Here is a 17,282-nt window from a genome sequence, read left to right as displayed (position 1 = left end):
CGGGATGAGGAGTGCTTTGATTAAGCAATTGGGCTAGTTAGTGGAATATGCTGTGGCTATCTGTTGTGATTGCAGCTTACCGATGTCTAACTTTCGTGTTGTGTCTGTTCGTACTTTGTTTGCTACGTTTAAGCGGGTGCGTACCTTTGCTGCAACAAGGTAGTGGTCCGAATCAGTGTTTGCGCCTCGGAACGATCGTACATCCAACACGCTTGATGCATGTCTTCCATCTATCATCATTTGATTTCTTGTTCTTTGATCTGGCGACAGCCTGGTGCCCTTATGAATATCGAGATGCTTAAATCTGGTACTGCTAACTACCATGTTTCTTGCAGCTGCAAAGTCTATCAGCCTCATACCATTGTCAGATGTTTCACTGTGGAGACTGAATTTCCCGACTGTTGGGCCAAAAATATTCTCCTTTCCAATTTTGGCAATAAAATCGCCTAGTATAATTTTAATGTCATGAGCAGGGCAACGGTCATAAGTTTCTTCTAAGTGCTTGTAAAATATGTATATCTTTGGTCTGTTCGTCCTTGTCTGAGCGCAAATAAAGCTGATGTCGAAGAATTTTGATTTTAATCGAATTGCAGCGAGTCTTTCATTCATTGGGTTGAAGCTGGAGACCAGATGTTTTAACATCCGACCAACTACAAATCCGCAACCAAACTCATGCTTTGTGTTATGGCAGCTATAATACAGTGCAGTTTTTTCATAGTAGGCTGTTTTTTCTAGGGGAGGGGTACTAACCCGACGCCCAAACCCAAGTTTTTAACGTTTTTATGGGTGAACGCGCGGCACATGTTAGTTGACTACCTTTAACGGATGTTAAAGGCAGTTCCCCAGGTGACACCACGGCGAGATCAGTGTCCACTTGATATGAAAGAGGGACCAAGATAAATCCTGGAGTTCGCCTTGTGAAAGCCGATCAGGACCGTTCGTTGGTATCTTCCATCCCCTACGCATGTAGTATGTATCACAATTAAGATAAGAAATCGGCGAAGATTATTGCAATATTTAACAATTCTGCAATAATTCTTTTTATGGGATCATGAATCTAATGGGAGTAAATACGACGAAATGACAACCAAGAATTTAAATATTGATGTTACAGTAATAAAGATATTTGTTTACTTATTTAGTTTGGACTGTAGCATGCAGATAAAAAGTTTGAAAGCAAAAGTATTGTGCTAACAAAATGCACAGCGACACGGTAGTATTTTCACAACTGGAGAACAGAATGGAGGTGCACAGTGCCAAGTGGTTATTATTAACGGGGCTTATTAGTTTCCTGCTACCAGGATCACAGCAGGTAGAAGGAAGAGTTTTTCATCTGACAGTGAAATATGGTTATCCTTCTTTAAAAAGGAGTATTGGAAAATTTCTGCCACCGTAAACTTTAATATTTTTCTTTACAGATATCCCTACCATCTGACCCTACCTACAATGCTGGTGTTGTGGAATTCATACCCGCCATGGAGGGTTCTCCCAAGGCAAAGGTCAAGGATAATATGGAACGTATGAAATCAATAATTGAATCTGATGCCACTAAGAATTTGGACATTTTAGTTTTTCCGGAATATGTTTTAAATAATATGGATATGTTGACATATGTACCAGATCCAAAGGATAAGATTGCTCCTTGTGAAGTGGCCAATTATGATTGGTTTTTAACAGAACTTTCTTGTGCTGCACGTAGTCGTAAACTTTATGTCGTTCTGAACCTAATGGAAAAGGTGAAATGTAATATCCTGGATACGAGCTGTGTGAATGGTCTGAAAATCTACAATACAAATGTGGTATTGGATCGTGAGGGTCGTGTTATGTCACGTTATCGAAAAACTCATCTCTATCGCTATGAATGGCGTTCAACAAATGTATTGCAGCAACCAGAATTGGCGACGTTTACCACCGATTTTGGTGTTACATTTGGACATTTTATTTGCTTCGACATGCTCTTCTATAATCCAGCAAAGATACTAATCGATCAATTGAATATTACTGATATTATATATCCAACATATTGGTTTTCGGAATTGCCATTTTTGACAGGTAAGAGACATTTTTTACAGGTACATAATAAAAACAAAATTATAGCGAAGTGGACCAGAGTCTTTACAGTGAAGGAAGTAATTTTTTTAGTTTTATGAGAGACCGGAGGGGAATGTTTATAGACAAGTAAAATTGATGGATGAATGATGTATTTTATTTTTTAAGCTGACTGAAGCAATATTTTATAAACGATTAAAAAGGTGCCGAACTGATAAATAGAGGAGCCTTGTAGTAATTTTATTCAATTACTATAAACTAGAGTAGAGACTAAAGGCCTACGTACATAAGCTGCCTTGCCTGATTGCCTTACTTCCCTGCTTCATTTCTGATATAATAAAAATAAAAGAATAAACATGGTACAATAATACAGGTATTTGTAACATGAGAATAAAGAAGGCCGAGCAAATTTCGAACTGGGTTGCCATTTTCTTTTTTATTCTTTTATCAGAAGCATGGCACAATTACCCAGGTAGTGGCATTGTAAAATTTTGAATATGTTATGTCAAAACTTTCTTTATGTTGTTGGGGAAATTACAACAAAAATAATTTTTTTATAAAGGGATTTGAATTTTCTTATTCGATCAGCTGGTGTGATACCACTACCTGGTAGTTCTGCCATGATCAGAAGCAAGCAAGGTAAGCAGGCAAGGCAGCTTATGTGTTCATCCCTTAAAGGCCTGGGTACATAAGCTGCCTTCCCTGCTTACTTTGCTCACTTCTGATAAAAGAATAAAAAAGGGCAACCCAGTTCGAAATTTGCTCGGCCTTCTTTATTGTTTTATTTTTGTTATGTCAGAAATGAAGCAGGAAATTACCCAGGCCTTAAGACCAATATTGCTTCGTATAGGCTACGTGAGAGAAGTTGAGTCTTAAGGAGGGTCAATGTGAAAAGGAGTACTAGATGGACCTAAAAGAAGAACCTTATAGACGGATTGAAGGGAAAAGTTTCCACTTTCATAGACGATCGGAATCTTTGTAATCGACCAGGAGAGAGGGAGAGAGCTTATTGGCCATTATTATACAAAGAAACCAGTTTGAAGACATTAAAAATATATTTTCCACATTAAAAGTGAATGCCAAGAATGTCCTCGTTGAAATTTAATGATCACTTTTATCTTTGAGTTAGCCAGATGAATTAACCAGGTTTAATGCGTAACCTGTTCAAAAAATCCAAACTATAATAAAAGAAGACTTATGTATAAGGATTAAACGTTTTTTTCGTTATCAGTGGAGTACACAAATGACCTTTTTATATAAGGATTAAATAAGGCATGTCTTGTAGACGCTCGTAGGGAAAATATGTGGAAATTCCTTATTTGAATTTTCTTTTGTCCTTTCATTCCAACCTTACTTTTCTCTTCCAGCTGTTCAGTTACAAGAAGGTTGGGCTTTTGCCAACAACGTTAATCTACTGGCTGCCGATGCAAGCTATCCTCAGGAACAAAATACCGGTTCTGGTATTTACGCAGGACGTTTGGGCCGCCTTACCGCTATTATACACGAAGAACCAACAACCAAGTTGCTAACAGCTCAAGTACCCAAACGTAATGCACGTAGTGTCATTCAATTGCCACCCGCTGTTAAACCCATGTTTGTTCCTCAGTTGGAGACACCACGGTTTAGCAAAATGTCATTATTACGTGATTATAATGTGGATATTTTTACAACAAAATTATTGGAAGAAAATTTCATCGCTGCCAATCAAACACTTTGCCACAAAAACTTCTGTTGTCATTTCGATATAGAACGTAAGCTAATTCAGGAGTCTGCTAATCACATGGCCTATCGTTATCGTTTGGTTGCTTACAGCGGTAATGCGACCACTTTCCAACGCATTGATAACAGCAATCAAAGTGTGTGTGCCTTGATTACTTGTACCGGTTCCGAGTTATATACCTGTGGTCATATATTCCCAGAATCGGTTCGGGTGGGAAATAAATATTATTTTAATCGAATTAATATAACGGGTAATTTTGCCAAGTCCCATAGGAGAGCAATAATTCCAAGTACAGTAAATGCTGTTATGATGCCTTTAACTGTGGATAGCTTTATGTGGTCTGAAGTGGAGAGGTAAGATATTTGAATATGATGTCTGTGGAAATAATAATAAAATTTGTTTTTTCCCTTTATAGGAGCAACACGATTCGTGTAGAAATGGATTTAACGTCACCTCAGCAGGATCTCTTAACTTTTGGCATCTGGGCCAACTATTATAATTATGTGCAGAATACTCATAATCTTGATGAGCCTGTGATAACAGCATCTTCATACCAGCCATCACCAAATCCAACTGCCGTTACAAATTCGGTGGCTTCAGCTAAGCTACATGGAGTTAACCTTGTGGCTAATGTATTACTCTTGCCCATTTTGCTTGCAGTACTATTAAAATATTAATAAAGTAATTATTATGTTTCTTTAAAATTTTCTCATGTCCGGCGTCTGCAGACTGCATAAAAAGTATTTACTTTAAAGGACTTCAAAATTATTCCAAAAATTTGTATGAAGATATGTGAAAATTGTGGGAGTTTAGTCTAGTAAAACGTTTACAAATTCACGTGTTAATAAATTGTACATATGTATGTATTTATCCTTGTACCTTGACACGATGTATGGCCAAATAGAATGTATGTACAATGTACATTGTGTACATACATACATACGTATGTGTGTTTCATTGGAATACCTGTAAATGGTAGTTAAACATGTAAATTAGGGTGGAGAATGAATAAAATAAAAAGTTCAACGGAATAAGTGGAAGACAAAGTAAAAGGATAATAAGGAGACGAAAATTTGTATAAGAAACATTACTGACTGAAATGCCTATTTACAGGTGGGATATTTCATAGACGAAGAAAGTCTTTATATACTATAGAACAAGACTACCAAAGTACACTCTTTATATACGAGTTACGAAACAAGTTGTATTTAAAGACGATTTAAAGGGAGTCTTTATAAATCAATGGTGTGCACGGGCATCCACTGGTGGCTGCTGTAAAATACTCTTACTGTTATTAATTCAAGAAAACTCAGACGTTTAAGTATTTTTTGTAATTGTTATTTAATTAATAATTTCATCTGGGGTTTTAGATTAAAACTGTGTTTTCACAATTAAAAAACAATTTAGAAAAACCATAAAAAACGACAAATGTTAAATTCTCTTAAATTCTGTTTTGCTCACTATTGTTATAAATCATGCCTGCTCAAAACTGTGTTTTTTCCACACCAAAGAGAAAAAACACAATTTAAGGGGCCGATTTTGCATTGCCACTAAACTTGAGTTGCGTTGTCAATTGCAAGCGCGACTGAGATGCAATGTTGTATTACTGATGTCAACCCAACTGGGTGATCGATAAACGTGTTATCGATCAGTATGTTTTTCAAACTTGTGAACTCTATATTCAAATCAAAACACACAATTCGCCAAAAAAAAAAACTATTTTAAAATGATAAGTTCAGTGGAATTATTTTTTGATGATGAAGAAAATGTACAGGACATTGCACCTATTAGAAGAAATTTTAGGGACAAGCCGAATCCATTGGAATTGCCATCTGCATTGTAAGTTGATGCTCATGTTGGAAAGATCTGTGTAATCACTTAATTATCTTATTTTTAAGGCATATTTTCGATTGCCAAAGGATGCCGTAGTTTACATTGTGGAAACGTTAAAGCATGACTTTAAAAGTGTGCTCTGCGTTGAGATTTTTTGCGGAGGGAAGCTTTCAGAAATCTCACGGCAATGATTGCAACAATTGCATGGCTCAATCTACATTGCCGAACGTATTGAAGGAAGTTTTCCACTTGATAGAGGACAAATTGTGCCGAAATCGAATCGTTTCGAAGTTGACGGAGGAGGAAAAAAGACAAAATAATAATGATTTTTAGTCGGCTGTATAGATGGAACACATGTGCACATTGGATTTTCACTCAATTTATCAATTAATGTTGTTGTTTTGTCGTTATTTTCACCATATTTTTGATACACAAAATTAATTAATGATGCAAAAAATCAACAATTGTTAAGAAAATGTTTATTTTCTTTTCTATTTTACTTCTTTTTCAACTGAAAATAAGTGGTTGCTGAAAAATAGACGCTTCGTCAACTGAGATTCGCAACATCAGTTGAAAGTTGTCATACAAACAGTAATTTTGGCAACTGCCAATGCCACTCAACTATAATTGCTATCGATAATCGACGTCTTTCGACGTTTCATTTATTTCTGCACTTCAGTATCCTTAAAAACGATTCCCCTGATTAAACAATTAACAATTTAAAAAAAATCTACAAAAATATGCACTTATTTCTGTTTCAACAAAAACCAAAAGAGAATTGATGGTGAAACGTTCTGAGCAGGGCTGAAGGAAAGAGAGTGTATAGGCGAACTGAATAAAGTCATTATAGACAAGCTGCGGGGTGCTTTTATAGACGGGCCGAGGGGAGTCTTTATAGACGAGTTGAGGTAAGTTTTTATAGACGAGTCATTATAGATGAGGAACAGAGATTCTTTATACGAATGGAACTATTTACCATCAAACATAGTTTTGTTGTATTCTTAAATAATCTTCAGTATGATTTATACACTTTTTCATGCGCTCAAACCAATTGTTGAAGCACTTTTTTCCTCTCCGAAGCACTTTTTTCCACGCAGACTCGCTGGAGTTTGGCAACTGAGGAGGTCGTGTTGAATTAGAGGGTTCTTCTTCGTGGGAAACGGTGTTGTCTGTGTTCGGATGTGAATGATCGGGAACACGATGTATTTGTTGTTCGGCTCTAGATGATGGGAAAGACGATGGGTTTGGTTGTTGATGTTCGGGAACACGATGGATACGGCTTTCGGGTGTTGATGCTCGGGTAACGGTGTTCGGAAACACGATGGGTACGGCTCATGGCACAATTACCCAGGTAGTGGCATCGTAAAATTTTGAATATGTTCTGTCAAAACTTCCTTTATGTTGTTGGGGAAATTACAACAAAAATAATTTTTTTATAAAGGGATTTGACTTTTCATATTCGATCAGCTGGTGTGATACCACTACCTGGTAGTTCTGCCATGGTACGGCTACGGTCTATTTTCTACAATGTGCTACTATTATCCAACCAGTGAAACAGCTGATCCGAAGGCCCTGGAGAACTGAAAACTCCGTAGATCCAGTGCCGAATGGAACTGACGACTCAAGAGCCCTGTAGAATTGAAAAACCGGAAGGTGCAGTGTAATTTATTAGCCACCATTTAATGGGTAGCTTCCGAAAAGTATTCCCAACTCGGTAACACCAAGGTGTACGTTGGCGGATTTAGAATAGCCTTTAGTTGCAACCCGTGTAGCTAACTCCCTGCTGTAGCCAGCTCCCCATCAGCAACCAACTCTGAAACATATGAATGATTCGTGGCACAAAGTGAATGCAAATTATTCGCTAAGCACTGACTACGATGGTTGCAAAAATACACTGGACTTAAATTTACCAGTGTGTGGCCTGTTATACAACTAGTGTCTGGTGGAGTGTTGTCAAAGGGGTTTCTTGGTAGTAGTTGTTGTGTTATATACATTATCATATTGCCACGTTACAAGATCTTTGTAAGTGGTTTTTATACCCTCAGTCTTTACCTCATAGAAATAATGGCCGTAGACCTTAAGTATGTTTGGACGAAATCCTTTTCAGGCAATCTGGAATCGATTTAGACTTGTCCGTCTGCCTGGGGTGATAACTTTTGATCGGATCAACCAATTGGGTCCAATATTTGGCATTCGTAATATTTTGTCCAAACTTATTTACGAAATCCACTCGATTTCAACTGTCAATTCCATTGCTTAAACGTCAAATGAAATCCAAAGGATTTCGGATGAGTTTTCATTTGACAGTTGAAATCGAGTGGATTTCGTAATGTAAACCAAGCATTAGTTTAACTTGGAAGGTGGGTCACATGGGTTATCTTCCCCAAAAAAGTTAAAACATTGTGCACATGATAACTGTCGAATGGAGAAACTGTACTGTTACGGAATTAGGTTTAACTAATCTCCGTGTAGACGTTGTTTTATACCCCGATACGATTTGTACCAAATAAAACAGGGTTCGTTTTAGATTACGTTTCTACAATGCTTTATTTAATTTATTAGACTTATTCGGAACTGACTGTTATAGCTAAGTACATTACTTTACTTCTTTACTTTACGTTACTTCTTTACTAGTCGATGTTTACACTTCGCGATAAAATTCATAACTGATAACTGTTTGCCCGTCATCGGATATTTATATCCCGACATTTATCGTTTGGAAGTATCTAGATCATGCATCTGGCAACCTCGAGAAGCCAACTAACAACAAACACACAGACGCACACTCGCACCAAGCGAACAACAACAACACACATATACGGGATACAAACATAGAAGACAGACATGACGTAATGGACTATTATACAAGAAAGTACAACAAAAACAAATACAAGAAATGACAAACTAGGCGATAATTGAATGATTATGGCAAAACAAATGCACATTAAGCGGGGTACACACGATCAGTTTTGACTGTAGATTTTTCGGAATTATCGATAACTATCAAACAGTCCAGCAACCACAAAATATTTTGTGGTTGCTTGATGACTGACGAAAATGAACGACCACACTGGCAAGCAGCCGATTATTTGAGCAAAACTGACAGTCAAAACCGATCGTGTGTACCCCACTTTAATGAAAGGTAAAGTAAGAACTAGAATGATGAAGAGAATTCTACATGGTAGTTGTTGTTGCAAAGACATAAATACAACAAGATAAGACATTTTTTGCTATCATTCTTCAGTGAATGGCTTTTGAATTTAACATAATGTTATATCACGATATGGTGATATAACATTTTTTTCTTTTATACATTTTTACGTATTTAACCGAATTTACCGATCCAACTGACAGAGAATTATTCTTGAATAGATCCTTGAATTCATAAATTTGGTTACTGATACCATTACATGAAATGTTCCTCCTTGGTTGCGATTTTGAATTAACTGCAACCTGTTAAGGGTAATGTTTCTATACAAAGTTTCGTAAACATTTTTTTGTTGCATGCATTTTGTCTAGTCTTAGTTGTATTTGGTTGTTGCTTAAATAAAGTAACTGCGTAATAAAACCTTACCTTACAATTCAATTTTTTAAATTAACGGAAATTAAACTAAATTAACTTAAACCTATCAGTTACATTCGTAACAGTACTTTTTATATGAAAATAATATTTTCAACAGACATAGATGGGCTTCGAATATGGTCTATATAGGCCCATCAATATAGAAAATGAAACGAAAGTGCAATTTAAGGCCTCATCTTAAATCGCTTTTATGTTTGTATTGCAACAGGTTGTACTCAGGGTTCCTATTACAAAAGGTACACGTTTTTCCGGCGCAAGTCCATACTTCCTGAAAAAATGGCACGAAAGCTGTAAAAAACCCTACGGCCATGTGTCTGGTGCCTGGTGCACGAGACAACTCTCAAACCGGCTACTGCGTTGGTTTAAACTTTGCATATCACAATATTTCTGCAAATCTTAAATAATTTATGAAGAGGGTGGGATCCACTGCTTCCGGTACCTCCCCGACAAATGTTCAAAAATATTCACTAAAATGGTTCACGCGATATCTCATAAACTGAGCAACTAAACTTTGCATCTCGTAATATTTTGTCTAAACTTATGTTAAGTTCGTAAATGGGCCATTTCCGTTCACTACCACTCCAATGGTCCAAAAGCTCAACATTATACGAGGACCAACTGTAATGACGAAAGGAATGACAAAAAATAAGATCCACTTCCAAAATCGAAAATACGGTCCATTCCTTCCATTACCTCTTCCGCAACACTTTTGGGCTTTAAACCAATTTGATATTTTTGTCGGCAAGTTCATAAGTCCAAATAGGGCAAAACAATTCTGAGAACCCCAACATAAATACGTAAGAAAAAGGATCTTGGTTGTGTAGACGGTATTCGATCTGTCCTTAGGGTTTTAAAGGTTCTGGAGAAACCCCTTTTCAAAGGAGTTCCACTGACCTATTCCAAAGGTATTTTGTAGAACGTTGTAAAAGTATTCAATAGATCTTAGCAAACGGTCTTCCTTTTGAAAAAGGGGTTCAATATACATACATTATGAAAAAATGTTCCAATTCACACAGGCAAAGCCGACTGAAACTTGGTCTGTTCCAGTACTGCAAGAATCTACCAATTTTTAATACTTTTTCTGATAACATAAAGGGAAAATTGTTATCGTAGTAAAAAGTAGTAGCTTCTTGCAGGTTCTGGAACAGAGCAAATATTTTGCTTGTTGTTAGTCTGTTCCAGTACTGCAAGAATATACTAATTTGTACTATTTTTTCGATAACATAAAGGAAAAATGTTATCGTAGTAAAAAGTAGGAGCTTCTTGCAGGTATATGTTTTTAAATGTTTTCTACGAATCTTTGAAAAGAGTTACACTGACCTATTCAAAATATATTTTATATACCTTTGCAAGTCTTTAGTAGATCTTGGGAAACGTTTTTCTGACGGTCTTTTTGAAAAGTGGTTCAATAGATATTTTCAGGAGAAATAGAATACCTTCCCTCAGAAGGATTTAATAAACTCACTGGGTCTAAAATTTCAATTCCATAGTGCAAACGTCAAATAAAACCTCATAAAGGAGGTTAACCCAACAAAAAGCTCTAATGCAAACGCCGTTTTTAACAGACCCTTGAACCAATAGTCCTTCTGAGTGTTATTCTCTGTTTCCCTTGAAACATCCTAATAAAAAATGTTGCTTTATTTGGTTATTGTTTTCTGTTAATGCCTGGAAATCAATGGTAACCTTACTTCGGTGAAAACGATACGAGTTGAGTGAAACGAAGGCAAAAAAGCGCTAAAAGAATAAAAACAATTGCAGTGTTATTGTTCCTTCATGGTGGAATGAAATGTTGCTGCTTTTGTTATTTCTTTTTTTTTTTTTGTTTTTGTTCACCTATCATCAATAATTAATGTGCAACGGGTAGGTTACTAGACGTACGAGTACGTAGCAGAGGCAACAGCATCATCATCATCATTATAACACCAACAAAAACATCAGTTGGCGGCCACCTGAAAAAGAAAAAAATGAAAACACATATAAACGACGCCACCAATGAGGAGTCTGCTAAGGACACACAGTATCAAAGGTTGGCTCTCTTTTTATGGTCTCTCGGTGAGAGTAATTTGTTAGACTGTTGCTTCTGGTAAAACAACAATATCAACTGTGAATAACTTGTAGCTTTTCCAAGGCATGCGCTATCCTTACTATTGGTGATTTTGTAATGAAAAGTGCCAGAGATTGAGAGAGAGAGAGAGAGAGTACCAAGTCTACACAAAATTATGAATGAGATATTAAATATGAAGTTTAAATTAAATTTTTCCAACAGGTATTTTACATATAGAATTATGTTGTGGGTCCTGAAGGATGCTGGTTGTTTGAGTGAAGATTTATTTTTTCTACAGCATAACAACACACACATACACAATATATGTAAATATGTATTTTAATATAAGTTACGAGTATGACACGAAGGAAATACTTTCAATATAAACTAGGTCGCCGAGCTTGCCTGCCTGTCAGTGTTGTGTTTTGTTGCGTACTTGAATTTCTCATTTTAAAGGCCTACCACTGATATGAACAATTTGGTAGGCCATTCGCCAAAGAAGAGGAGTGCGGGTGTATTCATTGAAGGCCCATTCTTCTTGTTGTCCTTTCTGTTTTATTCATATATTCTGTTCATTTTGATGCCTGATGGTGCCTGGATAACAACATCCATATTTACGCACACACATACAAACACAACATACACGCTGTTTTCGCATAAATTCGTTGCAATTCAAGCTCTCGTGTTGGTGCTTATCAGCAGCAACAAGCGTGTATTTTTAAAGCAAGCCAGCAAGCACAAACAAACACTTTAAACGGATGCGGATGTTCGTTCACTCGCATCACATAACTTTTGTTGCTGGGAAAATAAAAAACAAAAATTTGGAGGCTTTGAGATACAAAGTGACCAGGGGATAGGATTTTTTTCTGCTATTATTTTAAATGGGCCACCAGTGAAAATTGTTAAATTGAAAAGAAAAATGGTGCTGACAAGTTTCAAAACTGAAAATTGTGAAAAAATGTATGTATGTTGGAATGAGAAATAGTTTGGGAATGCTTGGATTTATGGTAAAGGGAATTTTTTTTGATAAATTACGGACTGACCGCGTGTGCACAGAAGTTGTGTAGTCTCGGGCCAGAACATCATATTTTTTAAGCATATCACATGGTAAGCACGTCTGCCTTGCACTCTTAAGATCTGCGATTCAATATCTGACGAGAACATCAATATTTTCGGTGGTGCGCAAATTCCCTCAGTTTAATAATGTTGGCTTACATTTCCTTAGTATTTCAGCCAAGAAAAACTTCACTACAAGTGGTGTCGTAACACGCGACGTTCGGACTAGACGTGAACTCATTGATATGAGAGAAGTCTCTCTTGTCCCTTCGAGGATGTTGTGGGAACATATGTATGTAATGGTGATTATATACTTTGATGCTACGACAGATGGAACTTTTATATATGGAAGTTGTTTAAAATATAAAATACCTCTCTAGAAGTCACTGATATTTCCCCACCTAGCCTTGGGGAACTCCCTCTTCCACTCTACGGGTTTGGACTGTTTTTTTGAATTCCACAAACGATTGGCGCCCAGCGTTTCAAACACGGCTGGAGGGAAGCATTCTCTGATCCTCGAACATCTTGGCAAGGTTGACGGTATCGAAGGCCTTAGATAGGTCAAGAGCCACCATAACTGTTCGGTCGAACGGTCTATTCCAATTCAGTCCTCGATGCATATGTGTGGCTATGACGTGCAATGCTGTTGTGGTGCTGTACATTTTCCGGAATCCATGCTTCTTATCATGGGGAGGAGTAGTGCCTCTAGCATTTTTGCTACTGGCGAAAAGAGGGTCTGTACACACCACTTCTGCTGGCATCCTCGCCTGATTTCAGTAGCGGGACCACCCAGCCAACTTTCCAGGTTTTTGGGTGGCTAACGATAGATTGAGCACCTTTGTTAAATACACGACACTGGGTGTATCCAGTTGCTTAAGCACTATCATTGATTGGAAGGTTTAGCGTTTCGAAAGACGTCTGTAACATCGCTAATCTTAAAATGTGGTAATACCGACTCAGCTGAGGTGCCCTGTACACTCCTCATTGGCCTATCACTCTCGAAGTGCTCTATAAACTGTCGGTAAAAATAACAAGCGCATCTCTTCGGATCTTTCACTGCCACGCCGTTGTATGTAACAGCCATTTTGTCATCCTTCATTCCCGGATTCGATAGTGGTTTAACCTTTGCCCACAATTCACTTACCAATGTTGCATTGCTTCAGGTGCACTAGCCACTTTTTCCACTTATACTCGCCTACCAGCCTGTCGACTTTTAAGGCCTCACAAGTCATATCTGATAAATGACTGAAGACCAAGTTCGACCTAATTCAAATGTGATTCTGAAATCTGTTTATTAGGTCGAACTTGGTCTTTAGTGTTTTAGATTAGACTCTTTTTGGCAACTATACAAGTTCTTACCTTGTCTCCATTGGTTGTGGCGAAGGTGGTATAGTTACTGTCGTTCAGCCCAGCAACCCTGTTTTTGTGTAAATAGGTTTCCTGGACTAGGGCTATGTCAACTTCTGTCTTCGTGAGGGCAAGTAGAAGTTCAGCGGCAGCCGCTTTGCAGTGATGCAGATTAATCTGCATTAAGCGAAGCGGCTGCCGCTTACGCTCCTTCACTGATTCCGACCTAGACGAAACCTTATCCATCCTAATCCGAAATGCAGTTTGCCATCACGATTTTCGAGGTATTCTTGGCCTTGTGTGTCTATTGACACCCATATCGTAAGGTCCCCATTCTCCGGTGGGTGACTGAAGAGTTTCCAGGAGTTAGTCTGGAGATTGGGATTTTGTCTACCTAGTATTGTCAGCACGCGTGCGGGGTCCACAATACTCTTCTGTTGAGGATTTCCTTTAAACTAACAGTCGTTAGTTGGCACCCTTCCCACAGTTCACCAAGGCTGTCCACCGTGTTGACAAGGAAGTTTAGAGACTACTTGTTTTCACAGCAGATAACCTTGATTCCACTGTAGGGGGCAGCGCTACCGAACTGAGTATGTTTGGGAGGTTCCCCGTCGCCTGCAAACACAACGTCCCGCAGACGATCCTCAACCAGTAGCCATCGGCTGTCGCTGATCTTACCGTCAGGGTCAGATCTGTCAATGACTCCTATTCGGAGCTCATCCGGCACCAATGGTCTACAAGTTTTCTTCTTAGAACCGCTTCCCGTAAGAGAGGAACCGGAGGACACCCGTTGGCTTAAGTTAGTTTGAGAGGTTGACTTAGCTGCAGTGTCTTTCCTGCGTTCCTTCTTTGGGTAGCTGGCAGAGGATGTAGAGGGTTTAGGGTCTAGGCTCGGGGTGGGCCTCTTGGCCTTGGGGTGTGGTTCCTCCGTTGACCTAACTCTCTTCACCGTATTTTTCTATGAGGAAGGATTGGTGGTGGTGGGAGCCACACGTCCAGAAAAAGAAGCCGACTCCGAGTCAGATTTGTCTCCTCTTTTTGCTTGGGGTAGATCCATCTCCTTCTTTCTCGGCCCCTTCAACATTGAGAGGGACTCTGTTTGCACAGGCCTTCCTTTTGCAGAGGGAGTCGAAGTCGAGGAAGTTGGATCCCTGACAGGGCGCCAGTTTGACCTTTGGCGGTTGCAGGGGTCGATGTTGTTGTTGGGCTCAGCTTGGCCTCTACTGTCATCGGGATGAGGGAAATTTTAGGATTTCTCCTGGGTAGGTGTGGATGCTTCCTTTCAATCTTTTTCACCACTCTGATATTGATCCTAATTAGGTTGATTTCCCTCACCGAGATGGAAGAAGGTTCCCTACCGATAAACTTCTTAAGATAATTTATCGCTCTGCGGTAACCTGTTTTTTCCTTGTCCGATTGTTTGTGTTGTAGCAGCATACAAACCTACGTAGAAGCAAAGTTTTGATGCTGGGTTGGCAGCCGCTGGCCGAAACACTACGGTTTCGGGTCAATCCGGTACGATAGAACCCGCTGCCGTGGGAGTGTCCTTGCCCGATAGAGTCTCAGAGCTGATTGAGGCGGTGGGAGCCTTTTCGACCACGGTATTGGTCGGAGTTCCCTCCTCAATAGCATCTTGCCTCGGGAGATTTGTTTTATCGGCTACGGCCGATACCATTGGAACTTCCGATGGTCCCGACCCCAAGGAGCTATGTGTCTCCGCCGAGGTAGAGGCCAACCCATCAACGACCACACTAGCCGGAATGACTGTGGTATCCATTTCATCGTACGATGAGCTGTCCTCGGCCCCAGTGGAAGCACCATCCTGACTGAGGCTCAGAGCCAGCGTCTGCTCCAGTAGTGCTAGGATTTGTCGGCTTTGTTCAGTCAAACTGTCTTTGATAATTCCTAGACAGGGTGAATCTTGTCGGCCCCCACCCGAAACTTCCGTCCCGTCAACCGTTGTCTGGGTTTTCCCAGCATTTGGTTTTTCCAATTCGTTAACCGTGGGCATTGCAGAGTTGTCATGTTGTTTTTATTTAATTTAGGAGAATCCATATGTCATTGAATTTGTGGGGGAATGGAGGTCAAGCATGGCATAGCCCTCCAGTACCATGGCAAGGACTTGACATCTAAGTATATACTGCATTGAGGCGCCCAGGTTTTCCAATGAGGCTCCGTTCTAATACAGTTGGTACCCTAACTGCAAACCTTAAAAACACCGATTGGCACGTGTTCGCATAACACCCTGGCGTTAGGGGATCTCGAAGATTCGTAGGAGATCACTACGTGGATAACCTTTGGTCGGTCACGGCCTCCCCCGTTCAACATTTTTAGAATGCTGAAAGAGGATGGTCGTGGCCTTAAGCCCCCGCATCGCGTCATATTGTTATCCCTGGCGCTCTTATTCTTATATGAAGTAAAATATTTCGAAATTTGATGTTAGTTGGAGAAGTGTGAAAAACCGATAAGTTTGGATATCAAAACGGAGGTGGGCTGCAAGAATTAATGTTCAGATATAATTAATTTAATTGATTATGAATAATTTAATTGATTATGAATAATTTAATTGATTAACAACTTCATTTTCTATAATATGAATAATTTTTTAAGTGTTTCAATACTGCGGGTTATGACATTTTTGCGAATCCTTTAATTCAACACCAAATGGGAATTTTCTGTCCTTCTACATTTTTACAGCTCTCCAATTTGCTTGAAATTATTCACAATACCACACATTTTATAGCTTAACTTCTATAAATTTTGCCATAATGAATACCCATTAAAGAGACTGAGAAATAGAGGAGAGAGAGAGAGACGGAGAGAGTGACTTTATCAAATAAATAAATTGGTCTGCTGAATTATTATCTTTTTGACCTCATTTAAAGTGAAATTTCCCAAAAAATAAACTTTTTTTATTATCAGGGGCATTTTCGCAATGATTACCAACAATTATTTTTCTCTCAATGCTCAGATGGATGGATGGATATTGTTGGCAAAGGTACATTTTAAGATTATCATAATAAACTTTGTTTTTGATTTACTTTTTTTATGGGCCCCCGCATAATAACATAGCCAAAACAGCCCATCAATGTTGTCCGGAGTCAGGTGAATGCTAAAATAATGATGGCCCAAGAAGCAGAGGAAGAAGAAGAAAAAGAATATGCATAAAATAGCCATTATAACAATATGACACCAGGCCAACACGAACAAGAAGGACATAACATTGAGAATCGACAAATTAACACACAGGAAACGAACCAAACAAGTGTTACCTTGTATTAATCGGGATTAACAAATATTATATGGGCCATTAAATGATACAAAAGAATATGCCCATATTCACACTCACACACATATGCCAACTGGCGTAATGTTTTGGGCCATTAGGGCAAAGGATTTTATGCAAAAAAAAAAAAAAAAAAAATTTACCGGCCATACAAACGTGAAGATTTTTGGCAAAATGTACTTCCAAAGGTCACGTTTTAGTCGCAACATTGTTTGCATACTAGTCACACTTATTAACATAAAACTGGAATATTTTTGCCGCCATTTCTTTTCATTCCTAAAACGCTTTCTTCATTCTTTCTTTGTTATCGCAGCAAGAAATTTGTATTCGTTACTATGTATTTCTTGTACCCAACAACCCATTG

The 17,282-nt window shown here is 38.6% G+C and overlaps 1 protein-coding gene across 1 annotated transcript; it reads left to right on the top strand.

Moving 5' to 3' along the window:
* The first annotated feature begins 1,169 nt into the window (after nucleotides 1-1,169).
* Btnd (Biotinidase) lies at nucleotides 1,170-4,473 on the top strand. Its single transcript, XM_073972305.1, has 4 exons — nucleotides 1,170-1,312; nucleotides 1,419-2,052; nucleotides 3,417-4,122; nucleotides 4,185-4,473. Exons 1-4 carry the CDS (start codon nucleotides 1,199-1,201, stop codon nucleotides 4,444-4,446), a joined length of 1,716 nt encoding a protein of 571 aa, XP_073828406.1. The 5' UTR covers nucleotides 1,170-1,198; the 3' UTR covers nucleotides 4,447-4,473.
* The last annotated feature ends 12,809 nt before the right edge of the window (nucleotides 4,474-17,282 follow it).

Source organism: Musca autumnalis, unplaced genomic scaffold (genome assembly GCF_047663935.1).
Source record: "Musca autumnalis isolate F117 unplaced genomic scaffold, ASM4766393v1 scaffold_3, whole genome shotgun sequence".
NCBI lineage: Eukaryota > Metazoa > Arthropoda > Insecta > Diptera > Muscidae > Musca > Musca autumnalis.
The sequence above is the reverse complement of the archived record's forward strand: the minus strand, read 5'-3'. Positions and strand labels throughout refer to the sequence as shown.

Bases quoted from the DNA above. Each gene is read 5' to 3' on its own strand.
- Btnd (XM_073972305.1), top strand. From the start codon at position 1,199: ATGCACAGCGACACGGTAGTATTTTCACAACTGGAGAACAGAATGGAG. The intron at 1,313-1,418 runs GTAGAAGGAAGA...TTTTCTTTACAG, and splicing joins TGCTACCAGGATCACAGCAG to ATATCCCTACCATCTGACCC. The intron at 4,123-4,184 runs GTAAGATATTTG...TTCCCTTTATAG, and splicing joins ATGTGGTCTGAAGTGGAGAG to GAGCAACACGATTCGTGTAG.